Genomic DNA, 17,153 nt, shown 5'->3' with positions numbered 1-17,153 from the left:
ACCAATAATCAGATGAACACTGTAAGCGGAGCCATTGTACATCATACATTGAATATACATAGCTGATTGAATATACATATATAATATAATAACAGCTTTCTATTATAATAATTATTTTGCTCTTTGTAATACAACATTGATCTCCCTCTCTCTCTCTCTCTCTCTCTCTATCTCTTCCACTTTCATCTTAAATTTCTTACAGTGCGACACTCTATCAATTTAAAGTAAGAAAATTTACACCTTTTAGTTAGGATCCTCCCCAGGATCACACCTCAGCGCATCGTTCTCCACATTTTCTGCTCGTTAGTTTCCACTTGGCTCTCGAGTTCGGTTCGACAACTTCATTTCCGTTTTGCTTCTTTTTCGGTACTTCAGTGCTCATTATGCCCCTCAGGCTGGCCTACAACCCCCTCTCAATAATAATAGCAGGCAGCAGTGTGTGTTTTACTAATGTCGTTTATCATTAGGCTAGTCTACCACTTACTTACTTATTGTGGACTGCCTCGAAGCATATTTACCAGAGAGTTCTCTACACGTTTTCTTCCTGTTGACGCTAGATAATTTGGCTGGCTCGTCTGTTTGCCAGTTTGCCCGTTTGCCGGCTCACCGTCCGCGCTCCCATTACAAAATGTCAAAAATTTCCCAAACACGACACGCCCCTGCAACGAGCCGAGCAAAACGCCCACGACACGCTCCCGTTGCCACTTAATAGAGAATTGGAATGCTCGTAGGTGGCATAACAACATGGTAATGTTAATGGTAGAAAACGGCCCGGCAGTCAGGCAGTCAGGCAGGCAGCAAGGTAGTTATGTAGGTGGATCGGTGGTTAGGTGGTTAGGTGGTTGGGCTGGCTCTGGGTCTGGCAGGTGGGTACGCCCAGCCAAAGCGCATAATTTGTCATTGAATGTTTGGTTTTGGCCTGCCTCTTGTTGGCCAGAACAGCAGCTAATGTCTTAGGTGTTGCCTGTTTGCGTAAAAAACGGTATTGCTACCCCATCGCTCGCTCTCTCGCTGTCTCTGTCTCTGCTTCTCCCCCTCTCTCGCTCTTTGTCTGCTCTAGCGTCTCAGCTAATGGGCGTGTGTGTGTGTGTATCCATCCACTCGAGATATTTTGTCCAGCCTATGCCATTTGTTGCTTAATTTGCGGCTTACGTTTAAAAAGCATTTAGTGGACAGCAGAGTGCGGCACAGTGGCCACCATAAAAACGTGTCCACTTGCTATCTCGGGTCGCAAAGTTCGCTACCATTTAATGCACACACATATAGCCATATAATTATAATTGCTGATAAATGTTTCATACTAATAAACACTTAAAGCGAACGAACGAACGAACGTACGAGCGAACCTCCCGTCCGCGACATGGAGCTAACGATGACGACGTCGCCGGCGTGTGACGCTAATGACACTTGGCGTCGACGCTGAAGCTGACGCTGACGTCGACGACGACGTCGACGTCGACAGCGCTGGCAAAAATGGAATGATTTGTGTGAGAGATTGCATGCCTTGCAGTGATTTGTGATTTGTGTGTTGAGAAATGCAATTTTAAACGGGGGGAGGGGGGACAACAACAACAACAACAACAGCAACAACAAGTCAGCAGCAGCCAGCGAATGGCGACTTGATAAGCCACTGTCATCAGCAGGCTGCACTTTTTGATAGCTCTATTAAAGGCAAACGACAGTTGCTGTTGTTGTTGTTGTTGTTGTTGTTGTTGCTGCTGTTGCTGTTGCTCTTTGGGGCTGCTTCATTCATGTTGATACAAAATGGCGATATATTATTGAAGTTGCAAATTTGTTGCGAGCGAAATAAATGGGAAAATAATGAATAATAAAAGTCAAGAAGAACATGATTTTTTATGACTGACGCGTCTGTTGAATGAGTGCGAAAAAAGCAAGAAAAAAAAAAAAACAAAAACAGCAAGTGTAAAAGGCCTTGTCTGTCATGACAAGACACACACACACACACACACATAGTGGTCGTTATCAGCATACGGTTACCGAGTGGCCAACTGATACAGTTCAGTTCTGTGACTAATTTATGGGGAGGCCAGTGTAGCACAGATCACAACTATATTACGGCGATAAGTCTGCCAGCTCGACTTCAAACTCAAGTCAAAGTCACGCTAAAGCAACTCGATTTTTAACAAAAGGTATCTAAGCCCGAAAAGAAACAAAAAATGAGTGGAATATGAAAATTTCATGCCTCAGAACATCAGGAAGTTTGCATTTTGTCTGCACGCGGCGGCAACCCTCCGCAACAAGGCAACAAAAAGCACCCAAGTTGTTGTCTTTGTTGGTGTTGCTTGTTTGTCAACTGTGCCGCGACCTCTGCCAGTGACAGAGTCCAAGGCGCAAGCGGAGTTTTCCCTGCTGGTGTTGATGATTTTGTTGATGTGCTCGTTGAGTTTGATGTGGCAAGAGCCGAAGCCCGAAGCCCGAAACCCGCACCCTGAACCCCCGCCAGAGTATATATATATGTATATATGTATGCCTATCTATGTATATAAGCGAGCCCAATCCCAGGTCTGGGAAATTCGATGCGCATTCTATTCATTGGCGTGTCGGTCCTAGAAATATGATAATGTGCCAGCAGCGAGAGGAGCAGCAGGCGAATATGCAACAGTCAGTTCGTAAATTTTCATTGTAAAATAAGAACTGAAACTGTGTGAGAGAGTGTGTGTGTGTGCGTGTGTGTATGTGTCTGTGCTAGGGGATGAAGATGTATTGCCTTTTGTGCAATTTGACGTAATGTTACATAAGCTCTTCGCTCGCTGGGGTTGGCCTGCTCATTATGAAAGGCGCAGGCAACATCGAATTTCTGTTTCAATTTTTTTTTTGTGATTCTGATTGTGAAGCTGGCCAGGGTACGTGCGGCAGCTGGTGCCCCTTTTGGGATTGCTTTCTATATGTATGTAGTCTATGAATTGGTATTGGGTTCAGGCTGGGCAGGCAGGGTGTGCAGATACGCAACAACAGATATGGGTAATTTTTTGGCAGCCGTGCGAGCGTTTCTATTCAAAAGTTGTTTAATGCGTAAAATTTTAATTTTTTTATCGTCGTGTGTTGTTGTTGTTGTTGTTGTTGTGCCACGTTGGTGGCGGAAATTGTGTCAGCATTTGACAAAAGAGTTAAAAAGTTGTGGGAAAGGCAGATGCAAGCATCACAAGATTGACTGATGATGCCGAGGTGTGAATGGATCCTCAGAGGCTGGACTGACAAAGGAGCACCATGCGGTGCACTGTATATGAATATATATGTGAAATTATATACCAGCTCTAGCCACTTCTAAAGAGAGAGATAGGATTACTGTTAGCTGTAGATCTAGTTTAGATATATTTACATGCCATGAGTTGCTGATAAAGCAAAGCTTTTAATCTCTGGCTGACTTCCGGCCGTGCTAAATCACTGCAAGAACCTTTTACGAAATAGTCTGTGATAGAGCTACGCCCCAGCTACGCCCCAGCCCAGAAGTTGCTGTCAAACCAAGCAAATGTAATGCTATTAAAAGCAAACCAGCAAAAATACCAAACAACAACAACGACAACAAAAAAATGCTTTCACATTACAGAGAAACTCTCATGAGAAACTGTCGGCCAGCCAAATGAAAATTGTCTAATTGTGCGTGGTAAGATAACAAACAGGCAACGGCTAGAGGGCCAGAGCTTCCTGTTATTGTTATTGCTATTGTTCCTACTCCGTCTGTTTTTGTTGTTGTTGTAGCACATTTCATCAATGTAAATAAGCAAAAATTGGGCGACAGCAGCAACAAAGATAATCGCCTTAGTAGCAAAAGCGAAAAGTGCACTCCAGGTCATCGATGTGAATGTGGCATTAAGGCCGCAATGACAACAACAAGCTGCCACACATCCAGAGAGAGTGTGTGTGTGTGTGTGTGTGTGTGTGAGCAACCCCTCGTTACTTTAAAACTGTAACAATTGGCAATTGTGTGGGTCTTGCGGCTTGACAAACGCTAAGCGTAGAGCACCGAACGCCGAGCCTTTGAGCACGCTGAGCGGAAAGGATAACACGCACTTCTGAGGCTGCCCCACGCCATGAAAGTTAATTTACGTCACGCAGCATTTTCAATCAATGTCAGCGACCGGAGGGGGGTTAGCTGAGGCCGCCGAAGGGTTGCGGACCCAGGGACCGAGTGTAAGGGCTGGTCGCTCGCCCGCTGTTCTTGTTTATTTGCATTTTGGCAGCTAAGGCAATCAAATTGATCTCGTTTTATTTTGATTTGCATTTAAGCGACACTTGACGACTCTCAAATGTAAATACACGCACAGACCTTTGGCATATTTTCATAGCTGACAACGCAGACATTTATCGCCTGGTTTGGCTCTTTAATTGCGCATTAACTGTTGCGCCAAACGGCGAGCGGAGCCAAAATGGAAAATTATATGAAAAATACAGACGTCGAGATCCGTCATCAACATTTTGGGCAGGTCACAGAGCAGCGCACACGAACACAACACAAAGATATACAAATATTTTTTAATTGAATGCAATGCGCTGCGCGCGACGCTGGACGTTGATGAGGGTGCCCTATAATTATATAGACCCAAAGACTAACTCTCAAAAACTGAATCGAAACTGGCTGACACGAAGCTGTCTGTGTTTTGTGCTGCCCGAGTCGAGTCAACTGACTTGTGGCTTTCCACCAACTAATTGCTGGGATTATTTATTTATGGAAATCTATCTAGCCAAAAGTCGTCGCGTTCACGCCCCTAACAATTTCGATTATGATGAGGCCAGCAATTAAGCGGAGCAAACGGCAGACAGAGCCTCGAACCTACACTCAATACGCTCCTAACTATGTGAAACTCCAGCATCGATTGACACTCTTCTAGCTCATCAGAAAGCGATTACAGCTCGAATACTTTACATATAACTTGGGATGGTTTATCAGTTAAGAGTTCTTATGCCGTTTCTTATTAAATTAAATTTGGCTTTATATTTCAATTTTCGTAGATTTATACAGTATTTTTTTTAAGTAAAATATATTTATTTCAGAACTTCCTATATGTTAGATAATTTATTTATCAATTCAGATTTCAGTATGGGGTTTTTATTTTTCTTTTTTTTTAATTTATTATTTATTTATTTCATTTGAGTATTATGTAAGAGTATTTATTATAGAAAAGCATATTTCTTATTTCATTAATTTATTTATTTTTAATGATTCTATTTTTATTTATTATTTATTTATTAATGACTATATATTTTTTTACTAATTTTTTTTTTAATATATATATTTTTCTATTTTCATTTATTATTATTATTAATTATTAATTAAATTGATTACAGTAAAGTCAATTCTTTATTTAATTAATTAAACTTTTTTTAATAATATAAATATATATTAAAATAAATAATTTTTTTTTTTTTTAATATTTATTATTTTATTCATTTCATCAAAATCCGATTACACTGTCAATTAGCTTGTGATTAGATTTCTTAGACTTTCTGAGAACGAAGGAGAAGACTCCTGCAACTATTTTCCAACGCAATCTGTTCACTATTTCTTCAAGTAAAATATTTCTCATAATTTAAGGACTTTAAATACATGATTTGTTTTGTCATTTTCTACGTCTGTAGGCAATTGCCTGACCTCATAAATTAGAGCAACTTAAACATTTCGAGTGCTACACACACACACACACAAACAAACGCATACAGAAATGAGACTTGAGGAGGACACATCCTTGTGCTACGTTTTCCTTTATGCTTTCTGCGAAAAATTCCTGTCAAAATTGATAAAAATCACATTTTCCATTTGAATAACATTTTACGAATTCGTGCATAAAATTACGGCAACCCTCGACAGCGGTTGCTACCCAAACCCCGCCCGCCCCCTGACCCAAGGATTCCTCTGCCTGACTCCGGCTCTGCGTGTGCACTGGAATTTGTGCAGCAGCAGTGAATTTCTTTGGTAACCACATTCCTGGACTAGCTGCCTGCCTCTGCCTCTGCCTCTGCTCCTGTCTCTGCCTCAGTCTCTTTCTCTGTCTACTTAAAATGTAGAAAATATCTATTTGCTACGCCCGAAATACGCGCGGCAAATTTTGCTCGACTCAGGGAAATGATGTGAACTCGACTCGAGCGAGTCGAGCAAATTTCTTATCACCATGGCAAAAACTCGAAATGAACATTAAAATTTGCTGCTCGCTGCCCGCAAAACTCATTCAACTGTAGATAATTTTCATTCACACACTGATGCAGAAGACGCTCTCTCTTTCTCTCTCTCGCACAGCTTCAACTGCTTGGAGTATGCCAAAATTTAATTTGTCTACAAAGTAACTCGACGTGTAGATAAATCAATCAAAACTCAACAGAAAATATGAGAAGATGAAGAAGAAGACGTCTCGTAAAAGTCGACTAGAATATATTTGTGTTGCCAATAGTTTGCTGTTGTTGCTATTGTTGTTGTTGTTGTAGTCGGCTCACTTTAAAGTTTCTTTTTTGTTGTTTTTGTTTTTGTTGCTTTTGCCGTCAAGTCCAGCGCAGCGCCTCCTTTTGCCAGTAAAACTCAGCGCAGGGCTTGAGAGCGCGTCATTTGGTCTATGGCCAAAAAGTATTGCCGTCTTCGAAAAAAAAAGAACTACATATACATATATGTATGTGTATCTATGTTTATACTAAAAACTGAAAAATGAAAACTGAAAACTGCATTATCACCATGGAGCACTCGAGGCGGACGACGAGTGGCCCGGAGAGTGTCGCTGTCGAGTGGTGTTTGCGCCGAACGCGCTTTTGTTTTCTTGCCGGCAACAGAAAAACACATAAAAAATATTTTGCCTATCACCATAAATAATTCAACGTGGAGTCCAAGTCCAAGCAGAGCGAGCAGCGAGCATCGAGCATCGTCGAGCATAAAAATCTTCAAAAAGAAGCGCCAAGTGCGAAGTTATTGTTGTTGTTGTTGTTGTTGTTGCTGTAGTTGTTGTTGTTGTTGCCGCTGCACACACTCAAAATATTGAAAAATCTCTCGGTTGCCACAAACTTTTGAAGTGAAGACTCTGCAACATGCAAAAGACAGGCAGTCTACGAGTCGCGGCTTAGGGCTCTCCCTAAGTATCTCTCAGTCGCACTCACATGTGTCTGTATGTGTGTGTGTGTGTGCTTAAGCTTTGAGCCGCATTCACTCTGCTCACTGAAGTAGTTGCTCGCTCATAACTTTGGCCACAGCAACACTTCAGGCTTCAGGCTGAGGCAAACAACATAATCAAACAGCTGAGGCAGCGACAAGTCTAAGCAAAGGTGTAAAGAGCATCCACTCGCTGCGTAACTGTAACCGTGTGTGTGAGTGTATTATCTATTTAGTTGACTCCAAATGTCAGCAGTTATTCAATGAAGAGCGAACGATACGTTTCATTGAATTATTTAACCGACAGCCAGAGCTCCAATACCCAAATGAATATATCTAGCATATATCTAGTAATCAGATTTACAACACTTACCAGGGTCTGATGTATCTAGGACAGGTGGCTGCTGTGATAATGGACCAGGTGTACTACCAGCGCCCGGCGAGCGAGCATCATCGTTCATTGCGCCCCCATACGACAGCGATGAGCTGGGCGGCCGCTGCAAAGAGAGAGAGAGAGAGAGAGACAGAGAGAGAGAGAGTTGATATTATTGAAGCGATCAAAATGCAACTGTCTAAAGAATAAAATATATATACAACTTGAGGAACATACATATTTATATATACAATAGATCGATCAAGTTGGCAAGGCATGCGTTAGGTGTGTGTTAGAATTAGTTACAAATTGCTTATAAATGTCGCTTTAAATTGACACGCCAACCATAAAATGGGCCACATAAAACTGGACATACAATCAATATAAAAAGTCCACAGACGGCCAAGTCAATGTCGACTGTGCCGTCTGTCCCAGTCGGAGTCCCAGTCCGGGTCCGTGTCTGCACGACTGTCAAGTTGTCAAAACTGCCATGGCTTGGCCATATTCTGGCCTAACAAATGCCCAAACAGCGATCGTGGCCTAGGCCTAGACCGGCACAACAACATCGTGTGCAAATATAAATATACACATATACATATATATTGTGTGGTGTATGTATATGTATTTATAAGTTATCAAATTAATATGCAGCAACTGGCTCTGCCTTTGAGCTGGCCTGTGTGCGTCTTCTAACTAGAAGCAGCAGCAGCAACAACAACAGCAACAACAACAACAACAACAACAGCCTCGTCATCTTTTAGCTGTGCGACGTCGCGTCGTGAACGATGGCGGCATATTAAACCGCTCTGCTCTGCTCTGCTCCGCGACGCTGCAGATACCAAAAATGTCAATGTCCAGGCTGGTCAGAGCACTCATAGCCATATAGCCATGTAGCCATGTAGCCATATTTTTAGCCAGCACGTCGTTGCCGCCTAGAGCTCCCTGCTCGAAATCGATCGGTAACAGCAATTTAAATTCTGCTAATAACGACGAAATTTGTTGTCGCTCGCAGAAGTCAACAAAACATAAAATGCGACGGCATTCATTTCATGCACGTGTACACACACACGCACACGCACACTCAAGTGTAGTAATGACCCTACCTCCAAGTCCATCGCTCACAATTTTTAAGCATTAAATTATTATTTTCCCAAGCTCGTAAAAATTCTTGACTTTCGAATACAATGAATTTTGAGTGTGCGTACAGCAAATTTTTGATTCATTTGGCATGCAGGGCGCATCGCATGTGTTTTCGCTAAATATTTGTTAAATCGCATATTAATAGCGCCCCGCTATAGACAATACAAATATTATGGCTCTTTATGAGTGGGTGTGGGTGTGTGTATGTCGGTGTGTGTGGGTGCGAGCTGAGTTCAATTGAGCTAAAGTTTTAACTAAACGAAAATTTCCACATTTAAAGAAATTATATTGAATGGCAATAGAACTTCCATGTCATAAACATCATAATTGAGAGTCTTTGCTTCATTCATTCCTAGCCATAATTTATGCAATTTATTCAAATGATATTGGCCTGTTGCCAATTTGTCTGCGTTGTCTTTTAATTCCTGGTTCGAAAAGTAGCTAATTTGGCAATCAATGTATTAATTATTGGCTACGTTGTCTGCATTTGAAAGTAACTCTTATTACTAACGCTCTCTCACTCTATCTAACTCTCTCGCTGTCCCTTTCTATATGAGCTATGAGGTGTCTCTTGATGGTCGCATAAACAGTTTGCAACCTAAACGGATACGACTAGCGACTCTCGATAGACCTGAAGCAATTGTTGTTTTGCTTTAATGTTTTTTTTTTTTATATATTTTTTTCTCCCGTTGGTTACTTTATGGGCTATAAAAAGCGGGCCAACCGCAGCCTAATTTGTGGCTCATTAAAGCGAGCAAATGAAACTATTTAATTAGCTGCATTAAAAAATTGAGAAAAATAATAAAAATAAAAATAAACTCAACTCAGAATCCCAAGTGAAACAAAGGGCTGCATTTTCCCAAACGAAACTTTCCTTTTATGCGTGGCATGTTGGCCACTCGAAATTCGATAGGGCTGTCGGCTTTCGGGGAGTTCGAGTCGGTCAGCTTTTCGAATCTTTCACACTTGCCGCACACACTTTGGAGTTTAAGTTAAGGCTCTTCTTCTTCTTCTTCTTCTGCTGGTCGGTCTTCAGGCTATTGAAATTGTATCGAGTTACCAGAACACGGCGAGTGTTGCATGCGGCATACGGCATGCGGCATGCGGCATGCGGCATGCGTCGTGCTAAATGCCAGTCGCGCTCCTTGAAAGGATAGGCACAGGACAGAACAGAACAGAACAGGACTGGACAGGACAGGACAGCGGACGCACTGGATCTGGTGCTGGGTAACAGAGCTTATCGATGCGTGCATTAATTACATTTTCAATTAACAAGCGGCATGGAAATTAAGCTATCGAATTGCCATTGGCACGACTCGAATGGCAGTTGCTTCTTCTTCTTCCTCATTTTGTTGTTGCTGTTGCTTCTCGCTGCTGCTGCCGCTGCTTATCGCATTGCATGTCCTGCGACAATTATTATCAAATATTGGTTTTTATTTAAATGATGAGGGCCAAGCGCTGACGCTTTCACTATTAATGAAATTGAGTTGAGGCCGCTCAGCTCACTCCATCTGCTCCTCTTGCCCCACACTCAGGCACGACACTCGCCATGCCGCTTCGCATCACGTAATGCTGTCCCCCCTATCTCACTTCTGCCTGCCCTCATGCCCCACCCATTTTGGCTCATCACCGGCAACAAAAACTTTTTCACTTTTGCGTCCCTTTGGGTGCATTAAAATGATCAAGAAACAATTTTCGTTTACCTTTTTGGCGCTGAGGGGTTTGGGGACGTTGTGCCATCGACTTGGGGGGTTTGGGGACCTGCCAGCCGCCAGCCGCCTGCCGGTTGCCGCCTGCCAGCCAAATTATTTATTTATCAGCTAAAACGCAGCGTCAATAAGCAAAATGGCGTTGCCAGCTCTTTAAATTTTTGATGATGATGCCAGACCGCCCCGACAGGCAACTGGCAACTGGCAACTGGCAACTGGCAACTGCGGACTGCCGCCAGACATGCATGACAATCGTGTTGTTTAAAAATTTAAACGTGCCGCACATTAAACAACCGCAAAGTTGTGCTCTCACATAAAATGTAATCGCTTCCCCACCAAAATGAACAACAAACAACTAAGCAACAACAACTAAGCAACAACAACAACAACAACTAAACAATCACTTGGTCAATTGCTGTTGGCAAACTTTTGTTTTGTTTGATTGCCCAAACACTTCATTATATTGCGTATCTGCCGCACTTCCGTTTGCTCCCCCCTCCCCACCTCTCTCTCTCTCTCTCACTCTCGCACACTCTAGTTGCCTTGCCGCTGGTCAGCTTTCCAAGTGACTTGGCTAAGTCGGCTCAGCTGCCGCATAATTGCGCCTTGGCCCAAGTCAAAGCCGCGTGCCAAGGAACTGCAGGACTCACAACATGCAATTTTCGCTAGAGATTCGGCTCTATAATTTGCTGGCTGGCAATCACAGTGGCTGCCACGTTGCCGTTAATCACTACAATCAACAGTTAGCAGAGCTGCCCTTACGGTCTCCCTGCGCTCTCACCCCGACCCACCCACCGCACACACTACAAAGAAAACAATCAAATTATGGCGAATGGGCGCAGAACTTTTTGAGCGCGCGTGGGAAGCAGCGATTCGATTCTCGAGTGTGGGCGTGGCAGCGCGTGTGCCATCTCGAGAATTGTTGTTGTTGCTGTTGTTATGATTGTAACTCATTTGCCACTGCGACACGGCACTGAGCTGAGCTATATCTGGAGTGCTTCTTCTAATTGCCCTGCAGCGTTTGCCGCGTGCATTTGACATTTTGAGCCATGGGAATGGAAATGGGAAATGGGAAATGGTATTTAGAATAGAGATGTCTGCTGCTGCTGCCTGAGGCCAACCAGGATTAGGCTATGCTCGTTTTCACAATTAAAAACTGCAGCTTAGCATTTAGGCCAGACCCAATAATCATTGCCAATGCCTCAGTTGCCTCACAAGCCTCACTTGCCCCTTTGCCTTTGGGCTATGCGAGCGGAACTATTTGTTCAGCCTCGAAAGTGGACGTGAAACATATTTTTCTGTTTGTGTACAAACACTCACAAAGCGACAGAACGCACACACAGATTGACACACACACAGACACACACAATCACACACAATTCGCATCCATATCCTTAGAACAAATAATTAAATCCTTTTTACATGGCCGCACAGGCTGAAAGTTTTTCGCTGGGTTTATGTTTCTGATGCGGTTCAGGGCAAACGAAGCTGAACTGAGCTGAGCTGAGGAGAGCTGAGCTGAGGAGAGCTGAGGATGGCCGAACCCCAAATACCAATCCGTATAAACCCCGACGGCTGTTTGTTTTGATGGATTTGTTGTTTGGCATTGGCCGGGGCACACACACAAAAGCTTGTGTTTGTCTGTTTGTGTCGTGTTTGTGGTTGTTGTTGTAGTTGCTGTTGTTGTTGCTGTGGTTTTAGCGCCCTGGAGCAGCGCTTAGTGGCAAGCCAGAAACTCTAAGGCTCCCATGCCATTATGCCTTGCCTTGGCAGCCCCATTGTCAGGCAGTCTTTCAGCTGCTTCTGCTTAATTAACGGTATATGCTCGCACCACCCAGCCCGTGTGCCACTTCAGCTGCTCCTGTTGTTGTTGTTGCCACCTTCTCTGTACTTAATTGCGCGCATGGCATTTAATTGTTTTTCAAATTTGTTCAAGTTGTAAAATGTTCGCTGAATGAAATGAAATGCGTTCACATGTGTGAGTATCAGCATGTGTGTGTGTGTGTGTGCCATTTTGTTTAAGGGTTGAATTTTTAATTAAAGTGAAATAAGCTGGCATCGTAGGAGCATTGCTCCTTGCAAGACCAATCAGACAGCCAGCCAGCCAGGCAGCCAGCCAGGGGCTCTGGTCTGCCAATTCCCGATTCACAATATGGCTGCCTTTTGGGGTTGCCCTCGACGCTCGACACGCAAATTGCTACACACAATCATATATAAATGTATATATATATATATATATATATGTGTATGTGTATGTATGTATATATACGTCTATGCCGGCAAGTGGCAGTGAGTGCAGGCTATAATTTCAATCAAATTGCAAGTTAATTACACACAATTATACCACACACACACAGACACACACACACACACACACATGCACATGCACAGGTGGCTTTAACAAGTTAGACAGAGACCGCAGTCGATATGAGTGGCAGCTTGTTTTGTCTAAGTTATATGCCACGATTTAAATTCCATTTAAAGTGGAATTTAGTTCAATTTCAGACTAAGCGAACTTTAAACTGAGCAAATTATATATAAAATGTTATATAATTGATACATACATTTATTTATATATATATATTATTACTTATTTTTATAGTATATATATATATTTATATTTATTTATTTATATATTTGTTTTACTTTTATTGTATTATTAGATTTTATATTTATATGTAAATTTGATTAATTCATACAATATATTTTTTTTATCATTTTCAATCAATTTTTTTATTACACATATTTGTATTTATTTTTATTTTTATTTATTTAGTTATTTATTTATTTATTATTTTTTGTTTTATATAGTTATGTTTCGTAACTGTATATACCCATATTAATACATATTTATAAATTCATGTATTTATATTTCTATAATTTTTTTTTTTTTTTTCTATATATACAAAATTTAATAAGTAAATATTCTAATTATATATAATTACTAAATATTTTACATATTATATATTAAAATCATAACTCCTTCACCTCTCTCTTTCCCTCTCCCACAACAGTGGTATTTACAGTTCAGCTGCAACTGTCTTAAGTAATAAAATTTATGTCGGCCTATCTATTTACAAGTTTTCGTAGTCTATCTATAATAAAAGTTAAGGCCTGTTGGACTGACCAGCTGAGCGGGTCAGTGGCGTAACCACTCGAGTGAGAACATGTTAATTTCGTGTAGAAGCACTTGACATAATTGTGCGACTACTGTGCTATCTATCTATGCTTTCAGATATACAACAATGTTGATCAGATGGGCGTCGTTACTCATACGCAGCGTGGTACAACGTGCACTGGTCTACCTCTCTCGCTCGCTCGCTCTCACTCTCTCTCACTGCTGCAGCTGCTGTTGCCTCGCGCCGTCTCGCTCGGGGGCACAGGAAATCTTGGACTGCTATCGCAATCGAAAAAAAAGCACGCCCAAGTACAAGTCTGTGATTAAATATTTATAAGCTGATAACAAATTGAAGCAGGTACCGTAGCTGCTGCCGTCCAAGTACTAGGGTTTTTTTTCGGAAATCTTGTGCAAACAAAGAAATTAGTATTTTGATAATAAAAATTCAGAAGCTACCTGAAATACACAACACAAAACAGAAGAAAGGAATGAAGAAAAAAAAAATATTAAATAGATAAGCAGAGTGGCGCGCAATTGTGGCTCTATCACTTATCATTTGTTTGACTTTGTTATTATGTTACACAAACAGTGGAAAAGTAGCTGAGGCAGAGCCAGAGCCAGAGAGTGGGACTGAGACTGGGCAGAAGGCAGCACGAACCGAAACTAGATTGGATTTTGAACTGGGATCGGATTGGGATTGAGATTCGGTTTGGACTGTGGCGGAAATGGAGCACGGCTCGAGCCGACGGCTGCAACTGCACGCGATTCGCATTGGGCAATGTTCACACAGTGTGTCAGTGGATTTATCTGCGACGCAAATCTTGGCTATCAATTTGAACTTTTGCGCAAAGCCCAGCCAAAAGAGATTAACATGTGAGCGAGAGAGAGAGAGAGAGAGAGACAGAGAGAGACGAGTCGTAGCTGCATGGACTTTGCACTTTTTAATTTGCAACTGACTGCAGTTGTTTGTTGCGGCTGCAATGCAAATAAGATAATTATTCAAATGGCATGTTTCACACAATTCCAACACACATTCTTTCAAGTCCAGACCCAGACCAGCTCAAACGAAGAAAGCTGCCCGGAGGGGTTGGGGCTGGCACTGTGGCTGAGACTGGGGCTGTGACTGGGGCTGTGGAGACGTATCACGAAAGGCAATGGAATCATTTTCTTGCCGGCAAAGATATCAAGATAGCAACATGCAAATGCTGCAATGATCGCGCGAAATAGATTTGCATAAGCTGGCAGAGCGAGAGTGAGAAAGAGATAGGGATAGTGAGCGAGAGCAGGAGAGAGGATCAGCCGTTGCATGTGAGAACATTAATCGTGTAATTAATTTGATGCATGTGTATGCAAAGTAATTTCATGTAAAATGTCACACCCGCCCCTGGGAACGGGACACCGCCGCATGGGACACATGGAGCACAGCCGAGAGCCAACACCAAGGAGTCTCTCGATTCTTGTAACATGGCGTGCCGCAGACTAAAATCAAACCACACATACAAACAGGAGACAAGACAGACGAGACAGGCTGGCCGCCAGAGAGAGAGAGAGAGACAGTGTCAAATAGATTCCGCTGGCCGATAGAGACGACAGCGCCTGGCATGGAGATTAGCCACATCGTGGTCAGGGATCAGGCGGACATGCCTGTTGCCCGTTGCCCGTTGCCCGTTGCCCGCTTAGCCGTTGCCTGACTCGAACGCTCATTTGCAAATTACGTGGACGGGACGTTGTCAGCGCCTGCGACGCGACGCGACATGGCGGGACGGCAACTGCTTAAGCAGACATTTTCATTTCGTTTAGCGAGATTTTATAGATTTGCATTCCTCGAACAAGTATTTGGGCCCGCATGACATATGCAATGTCAGCGCTGACGTGCCAAAATCTCAATCTTTGCATGCGATAAGCACGGCGGACTAGAGGTGTCGGACACTCTGGACACTCGGGCTCTGGCTATCGGCCGGCACCCATCTTGTTAGCCAGATAAGCTGACATTTGAAATTAGCCAGCCAGCGGATACATGGCCATAGACAAGGCATTACAAGGATTTGTCGCTGTGCGCCTGCAGGCCAAACCCAGGCCACGAATTGTCGAGTCACACTATGTGAAATTCATATACTACTCGTATTATTGATATAATTCACTGATAAATAGGTTCAGCCCCTGCCCCAGTGCAAGCAGCAGCAGTAGCAGCAGTCGCTCCAAAGTAGATCAAAAAGATTCGCAGAGCTATACTTTTCTTCTTATTGTTATAGCCGATTCACCTCCAGCTCCATCATCATCTCCATCTCCATCTGCCTTAGCTGCCTAAAAGCCGAGAATACACTTCAGTTAAACAACGCCCCGATTCCAGCTTGGATCGCCCATGCCATTGCAGCATTCTGCCATGTCACGCTTGCTGCGAAGTTCAGCACGCCGCGTATTGTCTTAAAAGGCCTCTAAAAAGGGGCGGCCTGTCTCTAAAAGCCCTGGCTCGCACCACAAAACTGAAAGCTGAATGCCGAATGCCGAAACTGTCGCATCATTGCGGCCCGGGCGCAGTAGACTAGAAGACGACGTCGCCATCGTCATTGCGATGACTAGCAAAAAAAAAAAAAAAAAGGAAAAAAACTCAGAATATTAAAGAAATAAAGTAAAACAAAAATCGCGTTCTCGGAGAGTGTTTCCATTTAAAGGGCAACTCGCTGGCTGGCAAACTCGTAAATCAGTCGAAAAATCACGTTGGCCAGTGCAAAATCAATTAGACCTGGTCGTGAGGCTCTGGCTTTTGGCCCAGAGAGAGCCATAAAAATTAGAAAATTTGATTATTGCCACACGACGATGCGCAGAGATTCACTCGTCCGTTCGGGACGTCCCATTGGGCCACCCCCCTCATGCCACTGCCACTGCCCCTGCCCCTGCCCCTGCCCCTGCCCCTGCCCCTGCCCCTGCCCCGAGCCACAGGCCATTTGCATATTATCGTGCGGCCGTGGCAAGATGCTTTACAAAAATTTCATTACCCAAACCAAAGGGCATCCCGGTAGCGGCGTTTAAATGAGTTTATTACGTCTTTTGGCGTTTCACAGTTTACAGCATTTAGCCAAAAAATACTTTCAGGGTCGCAGCACTGGCTCTGCCAAAGGGGTGTGCAGCCGCAGCAGCGGCAGCGTATTCGTAATGAAATTTCCATAGATTTGCATAAAAAGGCATCGAAACTGAGCTCGAGCTGAGTCGAGTCGAGTCTGTCACCGGTGAGTGGTGCAGAGATGCCCTAAATTAGATAATGTCTAAATTGGATTTAAAACACGCATTTTGCGGGTTTCCAACGGCTACAGCCAGTGCCGCCAGAGCCCGTGTCAGTGAATGTGAACGTCGATGTGGATGTGGATGTGGATGTGGATGAGAATGAGAATGTAAATGTTCATGTGAATCGGTAGCGCCCATTGAAGACCCATCGAGACAACATCAAAATAACATTAGAAGCGCTTTTTGGTATTTCGTTGTTTTTTTTTTTTTTTCTCATTTGCTGTTGTCTTTTTTACTCTTTTGCTTTTCTGTTGTTGTTTTGTTGTTGTTGTCTGTGGCGCATTTGAAGGGTTGCAAATGGTGGCAGCATCGACGCGTCGGCGTGATTTGTATGCAAATGCCGCAATGGGCGCGGCTGGGTGGCAGGGGGGTGTGGCACTGTTTGATGGGAATGTATGAAATTTGATTTTTTCTACAACGGGAAGGAGTTGTTTATTTGACCAA

The 17,153-nt window shown here is 43.1% G+C and overlaps 1 protein-coding gene across 3 annotated transcripts in view; it reads right to left on the bottom strand.

Moving 5' to 3' along the window:
* Window positions 1–17,153, bottom strand: part of LOC6572471 (homeobox protein homothorax) — a 121,765-nt gene that overhangs the window by 51,701 nt on the left and 52,911 nt on the right. For all 3 annotated transcript variants that reach the window (XM_015166441.3, XM_001998542.4, XM_015166440.3), the window contains exon 7: window positions 7,461–7,584. In XM_015166441.3, coding sequence (XP_015021927.1) covers window positions 7,461–7,584 — 124 coding nt within the window. The remainder of the gene's footprint in view (window positions 1–7,460; window positions 7,585–17,153) is intronic.

This window comes from Drosophila mojavensis, unplaced genomic scaffold (assembly GCF_018153725.1).
Source record: "Drosophila mojavensis isolate 15081-1352.22 unplaced genomic scaffold, ASM1815372v1 contig_19, whole genome shotgun sequence".
Lineage (NCBI taxonomy): Eukaryota > Metazoa > Arthropoda > Insecta > Diptera > Drosophilidae > Drosophila > Drosophila mojavensis.
The sequence above is the reverse complement of the archived record's forward strand: the minus strand, read 5'-3'. Positions and strand labels throughout refer to the sequence as shown.